Source organism: Mauremys reevesii, linkage group 5 (genome assembly GCF_016161935.1).
Source record: "Mauremys reevesii isolate NIE-2019 linkage group 5, ASM1616193v1, whole genome shotgun sequence".
Lineage (NCBI taxonomy): Eukaryota > Metazoa > Chordata > Testudines > Geoemydidae > Mauremys > Mauremys reevesii.
Genome location: NC_052627.1, coordinates 88061721 through 88080394, shown reverse-complemented (window position 1 = coordinate 88080394; position 18674 = coordinate 88061721). Strand labels below are relative to the sequence as shown.

Genomic DNA, 18674 nt, shown 5'->3' with positions numbered 1-18674 from the left:
ACAATATAAAGTAACTTTACACATATAATTAAATGCATAGTGGGAAGCAGTAGGGAGTCGTACTGCTTTTAGAAGCAGCAAAGAATCCTGTGGCACCTTATAGACTAACAGATGTTTTGCTGCTTCTACAGAACCAGACTAACACGGCTACCCCTCTGATACGTACTGCTTTTAGTGTACCAATACAATTTCTGTGTCTAGGCTGAGGCTTAAGCGACTTGCTTGGCCACAATCAGGAAATTTATGGCAGAGTGGGGAATTGAACTCCATGCACCTGACTCCTGGAATCTTCACCACCCAAATGAAGGCTACTTACCTGGAACTGGAGTTCTTCAAGATGGACTCTGCCTATTTAAACCCTTGGCCACCTTCCTACTTCCTCAAGTTCCTAATTTTGACTTGGGGAGCAATGTAAGGAACTGAGGTGGCAGAGGGTTCCATATTCCCTTGTATAGCCTTGTCCTCAGAATGTGTGGAGGGATGCATGATCACTCAGGCACTGCTGTGAGAAGGTCCCACCAGCAGAGCTACACTGGCTGGCACAACCAGGAGCACAAATAGGGTGGTACCCCAGTGGTGTAGCCAGGTTCTAACATCTGGGGGAGTGAACACACAAAAAAAGGCACCACCCGACATATCAAATTACTAACTACATACTTTTAAATTCCTTATACATATTTATTTTGTACTTAAAATAAAAACACAAGAATGATATTGTTTTACAAGTATGTGAGCCCACTTGACAAGTTTTATTGTCCTTGGGTCTGGCTTCCATCCCTTCTCCAGCTGTTACAGTTGTCTGGAGGTGCTTGCCTTTCAGGCCTTCCTCTTTCACACCTCATTCATTCAACAGGGCAATTGATTAAGGGGTAGGGGGAAAGCTTAGTCTATTCTTAGCAAAGAGACATTTTTCTTCTATCTTATTCTATCCTTAGGGTCTATAACATTATTCCAAGGGCAATGCAAGGTTTCTACATGAGGCTTTGATACAAAGTTTCATGAAAATGGAGGTCACACGTGGGTAGACCCACTACAAGGTTATATGAAGAGCCACAATGTAAAATCAGAGATTTATCTACAGAAGCCCATCATTGGAGAATCATGGGGGGGAGCTGGCTGGCTGGCCCTGCCGCTCTCCTGTTCTACAGGAACAGAGGTGACTCTAGGTACCAGAGCCATCAACCCACCACCTCTCTCCAGTGCACCATTCAGTCCAAAAAAACAAAACAAAACCCTCCCAAGTTCCATTTACTGCAGCAAAATGTCTTCAAAAGATCAGACAAAGGTATTACCAGTGACATGCATAGAATATCAACTACAAACCCATTCGGGAAGGCAGTGAGCAATTCCAAGTGGCTGAAGGCTTAATGCAGAGAAGCAAGAGAGATGCCTGAGACCTTGGATTAGGTGTCTGGTTTTTATTGCTGGAGCCTACATTGTGCATAAAAGAACCTGTGGCGAGGGGTTCTGGGGAGCACCCCAGCAACCCAGATATGCAGGGGGACTGCATGATATGTGAGAGGGATTCAGTGTGGACCAGGCCATCTTCTATGCCGGCCTAGGGGAGGAGGCTGATCCTAGATGTATTTTTTAGTGAAGGGGGGTGATCAGATTCACTCATCTATGGGTGTAACCATTGGGTAGGCTGTGGGACTGTGGTGCCTCCTAGTGTCTGGTTCCCACTTAATCACAGCCAATCAGGTAGTTCCCATGGCTCAAGGGGGTTGGTACTTGTGGGGCTACAGGTCCAGGGTACAATCTCTGCGGCGGGGGGTATTGTAAATATAGCATTTAAAGCAGCCAATCTTGCTGCTGCTAGAGAAAACTCAGCTGCCATCTTGGAAAGCATGGGGTGCAGACATGAGCTCTGGAGCATTTCCCATTCTTTAGGGGGCATCTGCAGCTTAGGGGATGGGCTTCTAGATAAGGCAACAGACTGGGTCTTGGGAGATGTAGGGTCAGTTCCTGCCTCTGCTACAGACTCCCTGGGGGGATCTTGGATGAGTCACTTAATCTCTCTGGGCCTCAGTTCCCTGTCTGTAAAATGGGGATAATACTCCATCCTCTGTCTGTTTGGACTGAGGGGACTGTCTCTTACTAGCACAATGGGCCCTCATCTAGCTGGAGCCTCCAGGAGCTACCTTCCTAATACCAGAAGGTTTTTTTTTTCAGACTGTATAGGCCCCCTTCCATAAAGGTAACCTGAATGAGTGGAACAAGAAGGGATCAGATGGGGTATAATCAGTGGTGAGCTGCAGCCGGTTCGCACCAGATCGCGCGAACCGGTTGTTAAAGTTAGAAGCCCCCTTTAGAACCGGTTGTTCCTGGAGGGACAACTAGTTCCAAAAGGGCTTTTAAATTTAACTAAAACTCTAGCAGCTCTCTACCCTTCCCCCAGCCCCAGCTCACCTCACCCCGCCTCCTCTTCTGAAGCTCCTCCGGCTTCTCCTCCCCCTCCCCAGCTTCCCGCAAATCAGCTGTTCACGCGGGAAGCCTGGGAGGGCTGAGAAGAAGCAGCGCTTCCACCAGGTGAGCTGGGGCCGGGGGCGGGGGTGCCAGCAGGAGGAGGGCTCCAGGTGGCACGCTGCTAGGCGAGGTCCTGGTGAGACTCTGGGGTCGGGCAGCGCGGCTCCTGCCCCCAGGGTCCAGCTGCGACCTCGGCCGGGCGGCGCGGTTCCTGCCCGGCTGCCGCCAGGTCCGGCTGCCAGGTCCGGGCGGGCGGCGCGGTTCCTGCCGCCGGGTCCGGCCACCGGGTCCGGGCGGGCGGCGCGGTTCCTACCACCGGGTCCGGCCCCCAGGTCCGGGCGGTGCGGCTTGGCTCCTGCCCCGGCGTCCGAGTCTGGGTTAGGGTTGGATGGGGTGGCAAGGGGCAGTCAGGGGACAGGGAAGGGGGGTGGATAGGGCATGGGGGGGCTGTCAAGGAACATGGGGGTGTTGGATGGTACAGGAGTGTGGGGGGGCATGACCCCTCATGGGGTGAGGAGAGGGAACCGGTTGTTAATATTTTGGCAGCTCATCACTGGGTATAATCCAAAATTCATTTGCCACTTGTGGTTGTTTTGCATGTCAAGTCATATTTCTGCATTTCAGTGTCCAGACTATATGGAGTCTCAGGATATTTTTATTGTTGTACTTTTTAGCTGCCTCTGCTAGTTTTAAGAGTTTTTCTCAGCATGTAATAATATGAGAAAACCAAATTCTCTTGGCTTCCATCTTGAGAAGAAAATCAGGGGCCTGATCCTGTATCTGTTGTGGAACCAAGACTCCTGTTGAAACGTATGGGAGTTCTGAGTGCATGGAGAATGTTAGATTGGGCCTGAAATGAAGGAGTGAACACAAATCCCCTTGCTAAACACCTTGAAAATCCAAAGACACTAATATAAATCATGAACTTTTGACTGGGGTATGGGGTATGTTTCTTCTAACCAGATTGCAAATAAACTGGACTGCAATCGAGAGATCAGCTGTGCCTTGATATTTTCTGACATGTCAGAGATTGGGTGGCTGTGTTGTCTGACACCAGGATCATCTTTAACTTCTCTGCCGCACTGTCACCAAGCATAGTTTTTCTCCAGTTGTGTAAAGCTTTTTATTCTTGGCAATATAGTGGGGGCTGCACTCTACTCAAAGGAGCAAAACACAGCTAGGGAGGACATACATATCTGCCCAGATACCCCCAACTGACTTCACCGAGGTCGGCTAAAAGAGCACCCAGGAGATAACGACTACGGCTACCAATCGTAATGCACCGTCTGCTGCCAAAAGGCAATGAGCTGCTGCTGTGTAGCAATGCAGTACCACGTCTGGCAGCACCCAGGAGACATACGGTGACAGTGAGCTGAGCAGGCTCCATACTTGCCGTGGTATGTCGTCTGCACAGGTAACCCAGGAAAAAAGGCGAGAAATGATTTATTGCTGTTGCTTTCACGGGGGGCGGGGCCTGATGACATTTACCCAGAACCACCAGTGACAATGTTTTTGCCCCATCAGGCATTGGGAACTCAACCCAGAATTCCAATGGGTGGCGGAAACTGCAGGAACTATGCAATGCTCCAGAAGTCGACACTAGCCTCGGTACTGTGGATGCACTCCACAGAGTTAATGGTCTTAAGTGGGGACACACACAATCGATGGTAAAATCAATTTCTAAAAAATCAACTTCTATAAATTTGACCTAATTTCGTAGTGTAGACATACCCTATGTATTATCTAAATGGGAATGTGCTCAGGAAACAAAGGTTAACACCAGCCCAGACAAATGAAATTTGCCATAAGGTCTCTAATAATCAAGAATGTTCTGAAAAAGAGGGCACCTCAAGTAGCAAAGTGCCCCTTCACACCATGCAGATGTATTATTGTAGTTCTGACATGAAGGGATCAGCAACACCTACTGAACCACCAATGTTCCTTGCAGTACCTGCTATTTTTTAAGGTCTTCACATCTTGATCCAACTTGGGTTTTGATATCTGACAAGATCAAAAGACAGGATAATATGGCTGCACAAATGTGCTATTGCATTTCCCCCAAAGGCTCTTGTCTAGTGTTTTCTACTGTGCCTTGAAAGTGCACTGTTAAGCAGTAAGAGCTTATTAAGTATTTATTAGTGGGAAATGTTCTAATATTGTTTTAAAAAAACGTATTCATTTGCTAAACATTTGTGTTAACTGGTCAAACAAAGTACAGTACTAAAAGAGAAAGAAGACTAACTTATTTTTGTAAATGATTTAAAAAACATTTTCAGGCCTTGTTTATACATTGGTTCATGGCATTTTAATAAAATCATTGATTTACAGCTATGTTGCTCTGGAACACTGGGGTAGAGCAGCAGTAGGGTGCGCTGGGGGGATGAGGCACATAGCAGCAGAGCAACAGGGGCATTCTTAGGGAATGTGGAGGTCCATTGTATAAAAAAAGCACTTACCAGCACTGGATTGTCTTTCCTGTAGTGGCTCAGGGTGAGGGTGTGGGTGTGGGGGCGGGGGGATTTGTTATCCGGGTAGAGGTGCAGAATTACATGCTCATTCTCTGTGTCTCCTAGGGCTTTCCCCAGGACTTCCTCCAAGGTACATACCCACACCCCTCATGTGTGCTAGCTTTCATACACTAACTAGACTGTCCTTCAGAAACATGCTTCAGAGCTTCAGATATTGACAACAGGGATGCTATGGTACCACAACGCACATATAACCTTGTACTGTCTCAAGTGTAGAAACCCCCTAAAAAAAATGGTTATCAGGAGGCATCATGAGAATGAAGAAGTCAAATGGATGACTATGTATAAGTGGGAGGAGACAACTAAATCACTAACTTACATATCTTGGAACACTTTGACCCTCATTACCAATCAAGTGGAGGCTTCTCTAGTCAAATAGCATTTGACAAGCTCAGTATAATACTTATTAGCCTGCAAGAATGCAGTTTCAGATGACCCATCTAGTAACAGAGTCTTAAACCAAGCCATTGCTCTTGCTACAGCCCTCAAAACAGACATCTCTGACTTTCTAAATGCTTGAGAATGAGATGGATTAAATTTGAGAACATAACTAACATCTAATAAAAACAGTTTCTTGCCATGGGGGTATGAGGCACCTGCTTTACCCAGAAAGGAAGAAAAATGGGTTAGTTGAGGAGGAATACAGTAATCATCTTGGAGACCAATTCCAAAGGAAACTGAAAAACATTTTTCTGGAAAGAACTGAAGGTAGAGTTAATGAAAGACAGTTCAACTCAGTCAGTCATCATCTAGAACAATGGATTTCAAACTTTTTTTCTGGGGACCCAGCTGAATAAAAAAAATGGTTACTTACCTTTGTAACTGTTGTTCTTCGAGATGTGTTGCTCATATCCATTCCATGTAGGTGTGTGCGCGCCGCGTGCATGTTCGTCGGAAGACTTTTACCCTAGCAACTCAGTGGGTCGGCTGGGCACCCCCTGGAGTGGCGCCACCATGGCGCCGGAAAAATACACCAGCCGACCCACCCACTCCTCAGTTCCTTCTTGCCGGCTACTCTGACAGTGGGGAAGGAGGGTGGGTTTGGAATGGATATGAGCAACACATCTCGAAGAACAACAGTTACAACGGTGAGTAACCGTCTTTTCTTCTTCGAGTGATTGCTCATATCCATTCCATGTAGGTGATTCCCAAGCCTTACGTAGGCGGTGGGGTCGGAGTGAGATGTTGCAGAATGCAAACTGCTGAGCCAAAGGCTGCATCATCTCTGGACAGACAGACCAAAGAGGCAAAGGTCCGGATAGAGGACCTTTGCCTGTAGCAAACATGTAGTAGCATGACATAGCCCCTGGAAGGGTATGTGAGTCGGAAAGGCAGGAGAAGAAGCCTGAGCCCTGGTGAAACGAGCAGTAAGGTGGCCCGATGGAACATGGGCCAGTCACAGGAGGAGCAAATGCATGACTTCACCCAAGATGGAAAGCTTTCGGAGGAGACAGGTAGGCCCTTCATCCGGTCTGCCAATACAACGGAGAGTTGGGGGTGTACAAAAAGGCTTGTCTGCTCGACATAAAAAGCGAGCGCCCTCCGGACGTCTAGGGAGGGCAAATGTGCTCCCGTCGCAACGAATGGGGCTTCGGAAGAAGACCGGAAGGAAGATATCCCGGATGATATGAAAGGTCAACAGCACCTTAGGGAGGAAGGCCGGACGTGGTCACAACCGCCCCTTGTCCTTCGCAACATAGTGTACCATGGGTTCACTGTGAGAGCCCGAAGCTCGGAGATTTGTCCAGCCGATGCAAGGCGACAAGGAAAAGGCTGTCTCCCAGGACAGGTATCTCAGCGAGCATGTTGTCAGTGGTTCGAATGGAGCAGGCATAAGTCTGCTTATAACCAGGTTGAAGACCCAGGAGTTGGTGGGGCGGTGAACCTGGGGGCATAAATGCCCCAAGCCCTTGAGGAACCTAGAAACCACAGCGTGTGAGAATATGAAGCGGCCACTCTCCCTTGGGAGGAAGGTAGAGACGGCTGCCAAGTGCACCCTTAATGATGAACTGCGCCAGGCGCTGCTGTTTGAAGATCATAGGGAATCCCAGAGGAAATAGAATGGAACCTCTGTGGGGGAAACATTGTGTTTCGTAGCAGCAAGAGAAAGACTGCCAGTTGGGCAGAAACGTTAACCGAGTGGAAGGCTTCCTACCACCCAGGAGAATCCTGTAGAACCGAGGCAGAACAATGTAACACGGATCGGTTTAGGCCCACAGCAGGCATGCGGAGATGTGCAGGGATTGCAGGTCTAGGTGGTAAAGTTTGCCGTGACCCAGCGTTATGAGGTCTAGGCAAAGAGGCAGGGGAATCAGTTGGCTACCGACAGGTCTAGCGACATGGTGTACCAGTGCTGCCTGGACCACGCTGGAGCGATCATGATCAGATGCGCTCTGTCCCTGCGGAGTGTTAGCAGGACCTTGCGAACCAGCAGGAGCGGTGGGAAAAACGGACGGCAGACGGCTCGTCCATGGCATCAGAAAAACAGCCAAGATCGAGTCCTGGGGGAGGCCTTGGCATGAGCAGAACTTCTCTCTCGTTCCGTTCCCGCGAGAGCGAAGTTCCGGAAATGTAATGGCTAACATCCGGAGGAATCCACCACTTGAGAGCAAGGAACTGCTGAGGCGATCCGCCAGAGTGTTCCGGTCCCCAAGAGAAAGGACGCTACCAGGTCTGTCAATTGAGCTGTGCAGGAGACCCAGAGCTGGATAGCTCCCTGCCAAAAAGAGGAGGACCGTGCTCCTCCGTGCTTGTTTATGCAACGGGTGTCCGTTGTGTTATCTGTGAACACGGAGACACAAAAGCCTTGTAGGTGCTGCTGAAGCGCCTGGTACACAAGGCAGACTGCTCTCAACTCCCGGACATTGATGTGCAAGGGCAGCTGTTGAGCCAACCAAAGGTCTGGAGTGGGAAACTGACCCAAGTGAGCACCCCAGTCAAGAGATGGGGCATCCATCATGGGGGACACCGAAGGTGAGGTGGATGGAACAGCACCCCTGCACACGTCCGAGAGGGCGTCGACCCCCAGTCGTGGGAGCCTAGGACGCTCGGGGGGATTGAGGCGACCATGACCATGCTGTCTGTGGCCGGGTGGTACACTGAGGTGAGTCACGATTAAAGTGTACAGAGGCGAAGCCTGGCATGTTCGGTTACGCACGTGCAGGCAGCCATGTGGCCCAGAAAATCTAGGCAAGTTCAAGCCAGAGTTGCCGGAAAGGTCCGTAGACCTTGTACAATGGTTACCAACGCGTGAAAGCAAGGCGTAGGTAAGCAGGCTGTGCGATACTGAAGTCCAGAGTGGCCTTAGTTAAGTGTATTCCCTGAGCGGGAATCCGGGTGGATTTCGCTATATGGATCCTCAGGCCTAAACGCAGGAATAGGACCTCGTCGACGCCCACGAGTGGTAACTTGGGCCCCGGTGGCCCCTGGAATGAGCCCATCGTCCAGATACGGAGAACGTGTATCCGACAGTGGTGGAGAGGGCGGTGACTACAGCCAGAGACTGTGAATACACAGGGGGCTGGATAGGTCAGCCAGGAGGACTGTAAACTGGAAATGACGGTTGGCCACAAACCGGAGGTACCTGCTGTGCGAAGGATAAATGGCGACGTGAAAATACGCGCCCTTCATATCGAGGGGGCATACCAGTCTCCGGGATCCAAGGATGGGATGACGGTCCCCATGGATACCATGCAGAACTCCAGGTATAACATAACTTGTTGAGCTCCCGCAGGTCTAGGATAGGTCTGAGACCTCCCTTTACCTTGGGGATCAGGAACTAGTGGGGCTAGAACCTTTTGTCCCTTTCGACCGTGGAACCTCCTCTATAGCTCCGATGGTGAGGAGCGCCCGCACCTCTTGCAAGAGGAATTGCTCGTGAGAGGGGTCCCTAAGAGGGACGAGGAGGGATAGGCTTTTGCCCGATTGGTGGTTGGGAGGACCCTGATTTTGGCCCCTTAGGGGTCCCGACCAATGCCTACGACTGCCTCAGCGTCACCTGCTGGCAAAGCCTTGTCTTTGGCTAGGTGCAGGGTAAGGGCGGCGAGGCTGGGCGGAAAGGTCGGCGGTGAGACATCGGCATGTACATGCCAAGAGGGAGTGCGTAGTGACCTCGCTGACCTTTGGGCCTTGCAGCCTAGGGCCAGTTTTGAGAACAGGCCTTTGTCATTTAAGGACAAGTCCTGTATAGTGTGTAGCAGCTACGAGGGAAGGCTTGATAACTGGAGCCATGAAATGCACCTCGTGGCAACACCCGAGGCCAGAGCCGTGGCTGTGGAGTCCGCTACCTCCAACAAGGTGTGGAGGGAAGCTCTCCCCACTCTGAACCCTTTTTCCAGGAGGGCGTCAAACTCTTGACGGGAGATCTGAGAACCCGACTCCGTAAAGTCTCCCACTAGATGACAAGGGAGCAGGGGGAAAGACGTACATATAGGTGCCCGTCGCCCCTGGAGGATACCATGCACATGCATTCGACTCCCGTGCCTACGGGCGGGATAGTGGCCACCTGGAGATTCATAGTGAATGCCACCCGTCTCGGGAGGTCCTGATGGGCTCCCAGGCTGATTAGGGGAGGGCCTAAGGAGCACACTTCTGCCACCGCCTCATCTGGGGAGGGGGCAGACAAAAAGCCGGGGCAAGTGGGTCTTGTGCGGGACTGACGGCTCTTGCCTGGCCGGAGTTAACGGTGCGGATAGCGTCGGTGCCGCGGCAGACATCGGTGCCGGGCGATCCGACTGAGCATCGTGCTCGGCTGCGGAGCAGGCGGCTCGGACACAGCTTCATAGCGAGCTCGACCACAGTCCGTACCGGGGAGCTTTCCAGCACCGGTCACGACAGTTCTTACCTGGCTGGAGTTAATGGTGCGGATATCATCAGTGCCGCGGCAGACATCGGTGCCGGGCGATCCCACTGAGCATAGCGTTTGGCTGCGGAGCAGGCGGCTCAGATGCAGCTTCATAGTGAGCTCGACCACGGTCCGTACCGGGGAGCTTTCCAGCACCAGACTCGACGGCTCTTGCCTGGCCGGAGTTAATGGTGTGGATATTGTTGGTGCCGCGGCAGACATTGGTGCCGGGCGAGCCGACTGAGCATAGCGCTCGGCTGCGGAGCAGGCGGCTCGGACGCAGCCTCATAGTGAGCTCGACCACAGACCGTACCGGGGAGCTTTCCAGCACCGGACTCGACGGCTCTTGCCTGGCCGGAGTTAATGGTGCGGATATTGTCGGTGCCGCGGCAGACATCGGTGCCGGGCGATCCGACTGAGCATAGCGCTCGGCTGCGGAGCAGGCGGCTCGGACGCAGCAAGGATATTGTGCCTCTTCATCCTCCAGGCCAAGTGGACGTCGGAGCCAGCAACGGTCGGCGCTGAGGCCTTGGCGGTACCGGCGATCCGGTGCCGAGGGAGCGCTCCTTGAAGATTAACCAGTGCTCGGTGCCGAGAGCGGAGGAGCAAGAGCTGCCTCCCTCAGGAGCTGTTTGAGACGAAAGTCCCGCTCTCCTTTGGTCTCGGATTAAAGGCCTCACAAATGCGGCCCTTATCTATGAGGTGAGATTCCTCGAGGCACTTAGGAGAGGATCTCTTGTCGGCATCAGCTTGTGGCCGGCAGAGCATTATAAAACCCTGTGGACCGGGCATCGGACCCGGCACCGGGTGAGGGGAAGGGGATAAACCCCGAACCCCTGTGAAATAAATACTATACTACAAACAAATAAGGTTAACTACAACTATAAACATCTGAACTATATACTTAACGAGAGAAACTACAAGTAGCTAGGGAAGTGGAGGTCAGCTAAGCCGTGCTCCACTGTTCCAACGACCGACACGGGCGGTAAGAAGGAACTGAGGAGTGGGTGGGTCGGCTGGTGTATATATCTGGCGCCATGGTGGCGCCACTCCAGGGGGCGCCCAGCCGACCCACTGAGTTGCTAGGGTAAAAGTCTTCCGACGAACGTGCACGCGGCGCGCACACACCTACATGGAATGGATATGAGCAATCACTCGAAGCAGAACTGTTGATGCTCATGACTCAATGGAGCTGGGGATAAGGGGTTTTGGGTGTGGAAGGGGCTCAGGGCTCAAGTAGAGGGTTGGGATGTGGGGGTGAAGGCTGCAGGGTGGGGCCAGGAATGAGGGGTTTAGGGTATAGGAGGGGGCTCGGCTGGGGGTGCAGGCTCTGGGGTGGGGTGGGATGGGGGTTTGGGGTGCAGGAAGGGGTTCTGGGTTGGGGGTGCTCAGGGCTGGGGCAGGAGATTGGGGCATGGGTTTGCAGCGCGGTCAGCAGTGCAGCCGGGGTGCAGAGGCAGGCAAACTGTGCTGTGCCCTGGAAGTGGCCAGCAGCAGGTCCGGCTCCTAGGAGGAGGCACGCAAGCAGTTCCACGCAGCTCTTGCCCACAGGCACCTCCCCCGACCAGCTCCCATTATTCTCTGTATGTATATATATATGCTTATTATATGTTCCATTCTATGGATCTAATGAAGTGGGTTGTAGCCCATGAAAGCTTATGCTCAAATAAATGTGTTAGTCTCTAAGGTGCCACAAGTACTCCTACCTTGGAGTGAGTGAGATAAGGCAGTAATACTCCAGGTGCCAATGCATAGTTCTTAGTTGTTTGCATTGAAAGTACTATGAGCTGCAGTGCATGGAATGTATGAGCAGATCCAATGTAAAATTATTTAGATTACTATGAGCAAAACCATTATTGAATTCTTGAATCTATTGATCTTTAGAAAATGGCCAGTAGAAAGCTGCCCACTCTGTTATGTTTTTGCTCAGTCATATAGCTGAACATACATGTAATGAGTGTGAACTGAATGCTGGATGTTTATGCATATATAGTCCATGAACCATCTTAGGTTTACGCTACAGACCTATATTGGTCCACATCCCCGAGTGACATAGTTATACCGACCTAACCCACCTCTCAGGGAGGTGAATTAACTAAGATGACAGGAGAGTGCTCTCCAGTTGGCTTAGAGTATCTTCATTAAAGCTCTTCAGCAGCACAGCTGTATTGATGAAGCTGCGCCGATCCAGCGTTTTAAGTGTAGACATGTCCTGAGTAGACTCTATATAGAGAAGTCTTCATTAGTGCAGTGAGACTTTTTCAGTTGAGGACATGAGGAGAGCATGATGAAAGTACATTATTATATTATCTGAAATATAGCCACAATACCTAATAATGCCGAATTAGGACACATTTCCCCTCATTTACATCCATAACTTTAGGCTTTGTTCATCCATGACTGTACTGCACTACTTTGAAGTAAGCATCAGTTCCTCTTCAAGAAAACTGAGACTAATAGTCAGTATTAGAAACAGTTGGAGAATTATCCTTGACATTGGAGAAGATTACTAAATGCAGTTCTCAGGTACTAAAAAACTGCATTATTCAACAGATTAAGGGCTAAATCCTGCTCCTAGATGGGTGTGCCTATAATATCCTTTGGGCTAGATTCTTGATGGGAGAAATGGGGAAGAGGTTTGGCACAGTGGAGTTCAGTTACACTCAATCGTTAACCAGTGACACTAGTATTACCCCTGTGCATCCCATCTTGCCCTGATGCCAGGCAGCCCTGAATCAGAATGCAATGGTTAGCTCCCTGTGACCCCACCTCTCCATTCCAGTTGAGTGGAACTTAGATGAAGTGGAGAATCAAGGCCCTTCCAGGTCAATATGAGCCATGAGGGTATATCCAAGGGTAGAATTTGGCCTTTAGACAGTATATTAATTATTTTCTAGAAGTTTAAACTGCAAGTATAAATATAAAACAAATCTCTGCATTGCTTCAGATTTATGAAACCAGTAATAAACATGCATATGTTGACCAAACATACAAACATCAGTGCAGAGTACTAGCATTAAAAATTCCTATGTGAGTAACATTTGGTCTCATCATTGTCCCTACTAGCACAGCTGGTGTCTTGAATAGAAGCACTTCGAACTGAAGACATCATCATATCGGTAATGTTTTGTTTGGGGCTTTCTTCTAAGTCAGTTTCTATTGCTCCAACTTGTGCTAACTTCCATTCAAGCTCTGTAACAACAAATAATGACTTAAAACAGAGAATTGAAAAAAATAAGATACTGTAATAAAATGCATTTATACATACAATTTGCAAATTGTTAAAAGCTTTTTAACAATGGACTGGACTGATAATTGAATTTTCAAAGCAGACAATCAAAAAAGAGATTAGATGAATTATAACAAGTGAAACATACATGTAACACCATGTTAAAAGTAGCTATTATATGGAGTTGGGTACCTACGGGCCTTTTGAGTCTTTTGTTTCCTCTTAAAATAGAAGTTCTACTGTGAAAAAGGCATTCTACCACCTAGATATCCTTTTCAAACATAGTTATTATTGTAACAGGATTGTTGAGCTTGATTCTTGTCCCTAAATCTTTTTGCAGATGCCTATCACAGTCAGGGTCTTTCTCTCAACATTGGGAAAACCAAAGGTACTCTACCAGCCCTTACCTGCACAAACTACTCTTTGAACTCCACAAATCACCATCAGCAGAGAAACCCTGGAAAATGTGGACTATTTTCCGTACCTTGGCTGCCACCTCTCCCAAATAGCCAGCATGGACACAGAAACTGAATACAGGATCCCCTGTGCCAGCACATCTGTTAGAAGACTACTTAAACGAGTCTTCAATGATAGGGATCTACAAACAGGTACCAAGATCTTGGTTTACAAGGCAGTTGTCACCCCCACTCTTCTCTATGGGCGTGAGACCTGGGTAACCTACAGATAACATTTCAGGTGGCTGGAGTGGTTCCAGCAGTGCTGTTCCAGGAGGATTCTCAGGAACAGCTAGGAAGACCAATGCACTAACATCAGCATTCTCTTTGCAGCCAACATCAGCAGTATAGAAGCGCAGGTCATGAAATACCAACTCTGCTGAGCTGGCCACTGTGTACATATGCCTGACAATCGCCTCCCGAAGCAAATACTCTTCCCTCAGTTAAGTCAGGGAAGAAGGGCTCACAGAAGGCAGCAGAAGCATTTCAAAGACATACTGAAAGTACACCTCAAAAAGGGAGGCATCAACACAACAAACTGGGAGGACTTGGCGCGGAACAGAACGCAGTGGCACCACCCATACACCAAGCCACAGCTCACTCTGAGGAGAACTGATGTGCTCATGAGACAGAGAAGTGACAGTGGAGGAAAGAAAGGGCACAACACTTCAGCCAACAACTATGTCTCCTCCAAGATTTTACACCTGTCACTTCTGTGGGAAAATCTGCAGGGCAAGAATTGGTCTCAGCCACTTAAAAACTCACCAATGAACCCCCGAGGGATAGCTGAAGAAGATCCTTTTCAAACACACTTACTATTGTAACAGGATTTGTGGGCTTGATTCTTGTCTTCCACCAACTTTACATTTATAGTTCCATTGATATACTCCTTGTTTAGAGCACAGAGAGAGTTGGTGTGTGTTTACATCCAACTATTAAAAGCCATGTTAAACTATGATAGAACCTTGCTAGGGTGACAGTCTATATTAGTACAGTTGTTTAGAAAACAGCCCTTGTCCAAACTGGATTACTCCAGGACATCATTTAACCCTTCCATTCGATGGAAAATCAATCAAGGATTGGCCAAGAAACTAAATATTTTCCTATTTTGTCATTTCTTACAAACCAATAATTCTACTGAGTGCAAATCTGAAATGTAGAGTCAGGCACAGAACCACCGAACATCCAGTATTAAAAACATTATTAGTGCAGCAAACAAAATTGCGTAAAAGATTTTAGTACTGGCAATCCAATATAGCTTCTCAATACCTCTATCCAAATTGAGATTTATTTGAATTGTGGATAAACTGTTAATATAGATATTTAGAAAAACTGAAATATTTCCACCAACAGTTTTTGCACAAGTGTAGGGCAAAATCTTGAGAGCTATAGAGAACACACAACAGAGCAGAACCACCACAATTGTGCTTCATAGTGGGGCTTGGATACATAGAGGGCACACAGCATGATTTCACAGGCCTCCACAAGTCACAAAGCCAAGCTCTACAATAGCTCAGTTCTGGTCTACACTACGTGTTTATACCGAATTTAGCAGCGTTAAACCGATTTAACCCTGCACCCGCCCACACAACGAAGCCCTTTATATTGATATAAAGGGCTCTTTAAACCGATTTCTGTACTCCTCCCCAACTAGGGGAGTAACGCTGAAATCGGTATTGCCATGTCGGATTAGGGTTAGTGTGGCCGCAATTCGACGCTATTGGCCTCCAGGCGGTATCCCACAGTGCACCATTGTGACCGCTCTGGAAAGCAATCTGAACTCGGGTGCACTGGCCAGGTAGACAGGAAAAGCCCCGCAAACTTTTGAATTTAATTTCCTGTTTGCCCAGCGTGGAGCGCTGATCAGCATGGGTGGCCATGCAGCCCCAAATCCAAAAAGAGCTCCAGCATGGACCATACGGGAGATACTGGATCTGATCGCTGTATGGGGAGACAAATCTGTTCTATCAGAGCTCCATTCCAGAAGACGAAATGCCAAAGCATTTGAAAAAATCTCCAGGCTATGATAGACAGAGGCCACAGCAGAGACTCAACACAGTGCTGTGTGACAAGCGTAATGGAAAGCCAAAGAATCAAATGGATGCTCATGGAGGGAGGGAGGGGGGACTGAGGACTCGAGCTATCCCTCAGTTCCTGCAGTCTCCAAAAAGCATTTGCATTCTTGGCTGAGCTCCCAATGTCTGAAGGGTCAAAAACATTGTCGCCAGTGGTTCAGGGAATATGTCTTCAATTTACCCCCCTCCCCCCATCAAAGAAAAGGGAAAAAATCGTTTCTCGCCTCTTTTCAATGTCACCGTATGTCTACTGGATGCTGCTGGTAGACGGGGTGCTGCAGCGCTAAACAACAGCATCCTCTCCCCTCCCCTCCCCGGTGACAGACGGTATGGTACAATATGACTGATAGCCATCCTCGTCATCATCCTGGCTGGCCTCGGTGAGGTCGGCCGGGGACGCCTGGGCAAAAATGGGAATGACTCCCGGTCATTCCCTTCTTTAAGCTTTGTGTCCTGGAGATTCAGTCCTGGCAGATAGTGCAATAGGGCTGGTAACCGTCCTCATCATAGCAACGGGTGGGGTTGTTGCAGGGGCGCCCCCTAGAATGGCATGCAACTCATCATTTCTGCGGGATATCTGGGGCTCTGCCCCAGAGCGGCTGTGCTCTCTGGTTCTTTAGTAGACTTGCCCCGTATTCTAGGCAGGACTGATTCTATTTTTAGACAAAACATAAAGAAGGGAATGACCTGGGAAGTCATTCCCATTTTTGTCCACGCGGCCCCGGCCGACCTCAGCGAGGCCAGCCAGGAGCACCTATGACAGCAGCAGACGGTACAATATGATTGGTAACCGTCATCGCCAATTTCCAAAGCAGCAGACAGTGCAGTAGAGCTGGTAACCGTCTCTGCTACCTTGCAAAGGCAAATGAATGCTGCTGTGTAGCACTGCAGTACCGCATCTGTCAGCAGCATCCAGTACACATACGGTGACAGTGAAAAAAGGCTAAACGGGCTCCATGGTTACCATGCTATGGCGTCTGCCAGGGAAATCCAGAGAAAAAGGGCGCAAAATGATTGTCTGCCGTTGCTTTCCCGGAGGAAGGAATGACTGACGACATTTACCCAGTATCAGCCGCGACACTGTTTTTGCTCCATCATGCATTGTGATCTCAACCCAGAATTCCAATGGGTGGGGGAGACTGCGGGAATTATGGGATAGCTATGGGATAGCTACCCACAGTGCAACGCTCTGGAAATTGACGCTAGCCTCAGTACATGGACGCACACCGCCGAATTAATATGCTTAGTGTGGCCGCGTGCACTCGACTTTATACAATCTGTTTTAAAAAAACGGTTTCTGTAAAATCGGAATAATCCCGTAGTGTAGACATACCCCTCATTTTCTGGAAGCGAAGGGTATTAGCAGGATAGTAGTGGTGGGGCAGGGGCATGGCCTGTGGGTTCATGAACTGAAAAATCTCTATAAAAGGAAAACAGTAGCATACAACCACTACTCCAGTCTATGTGTTACAGTAGCAGTCATGCAGCAAACTGAATATAGCTATTGTGTATAAAGAATCGGTTTTTTAACCCCATTCATGTGTGCCTGAGTAGCTGAAGTGTCCACCTTAACATACTTGTTCATATGTGGCTGAAACTGACAGTGTCCTTCTAAAGAGCTGTAGTGAACATGATTGCTTGTCACATATAAACCAAGTTATTTTCTCATAAGCATCCTTGATGGAAATATGGATGTGCATTCTTTAAAACAAGAAACCCAAATGAGCTTTGAACACATAATGCAGAGAGAGAGGCTACTGTTGCTACCTGGACCATAAATATTTTGATATATTTTAGTCGTCTCAAGCCCAAGATGGGACACAGACTACCTTTTCTTTTTGGAATAAGAAAATAGTGGGAGTAGAACTCCTTGCCTTGAAACTAACAAAATACCACTACTGTGGTTCCTAGTCACAAAGAGAATCTCTTTTTTAAGCATCCTGTCATGAACAGGAGACATGATCTTCTAAAGTGACAAGTCATTCTGGGTGCCTCACTTTAGGTGCCTAACATGACACCTTAAATAAGTTCAATTTTCACAGGGTAGATGGCTCAGAACTTTTGGAAAACCAGGCCCACATAGAATGTCCCAAGTTGTATACCCAAAAATCGAAGAACACAAAAAACACGTCACTTTAGAATATCTTGGCTCATGACCCTAAAATTGGATGGGGAAATGGAAGTTGGTATTCAATACAAAGAGGAAGTGAATCACATTTTCCAGGTTGGTTCTCTCTAAAACCCAGTGATCCATGGTAATTCCACTCCATTTTGCAAAGAAATGACCCATGTATTCTTCCTACTGGGAAGGGAAAGGTTTAGAAAGCAAGCCTGGGACCGGAGTATCAGGCATCATATCAAATCTATTGACTAGAAGATACTCCTGGGGGAATTCTGGCCCACTGCAGATGTGCAGAATTTATGTCCCCCACAGATTTCTTTGCTTCTCTGCAGAAAAATGACTTTCTGATGGGGAAGTAAAGGGAAGCCACAAGAGCGGTTATGCGATTCTCCCCAGCAATATGTTTTGGGTGCCCAAGGCAGCCGGAAGAGAGGTAAATCACTGTGGGGCAGGAGGCGGGACTGGGGAAAACCCAGCTGGTGGCTCCTACCCTGTGCCAGGCTCAGCTGCTTGCCACAGCTGGGCTGAGAATAGGACTTCCTCTTCCCCTGCATGGCATACAGGGCCAGGTCAGACCCACCCCCAGATTTCTCCCCCCGCTGCAGGAAGCTCTGAAAGCTTCCCCACCCCCGCTTCCTCCACCCGTCACTTGTCAGCTGTAGGGGGAAGGATCCCTATACAGGGAGCTGCTCCCCCATCCACCCAACAACCATGCATCCAGACCCCCTCAGACTCATGCCGAGCCTCACCCCCCTACACTCAGAACCCCCCTCTGATGAGCCCCACTCTCCCTGCACCTGGACCACCCTTACAACCCACTCACACCTGGATCCCCAATCCACTTCCCCAGCATCTGGACCCCCCACTGAGCCCCCACACCCAGACTCCCCTGCTGAGCTCTATACCCCCTACACCCAGATGCCACCTGCTGAACCCAACCACCTTCACCTGGACCC

The 18674-nt window shown here is 49.1% G+C and overlaps 1 protein-coding gene across 4 annotated transcripts in view; it reads right to left on the bottom strand.

Moving 5' to 3' along the window:
* Nucleotides 1-12769: 12769 nt before the first annotated feature.
* Nucleotides 12770-18674, bottom strand: part of PDCL2 (phosducin like 2) — a 38552-nt gene continuing 32647 nt past the window's right edge. For all 4 annotated transcript variants that reach the window (XM_039539409.1, XM_039539408.1, XM_039539407.1 and 1 more), the window contains one exon: nucleotides 12770-13029. In XM_039539409.1, the coding sequence (XP_039395343.1) occupies nucleotides 12854-13029 (176 nt within the window). In that variant the 3' untranslated portion in view covers nucleotides 12770-12853. The remainder of the gene's footprint in view (nucleotides 13030-18674) is intronic.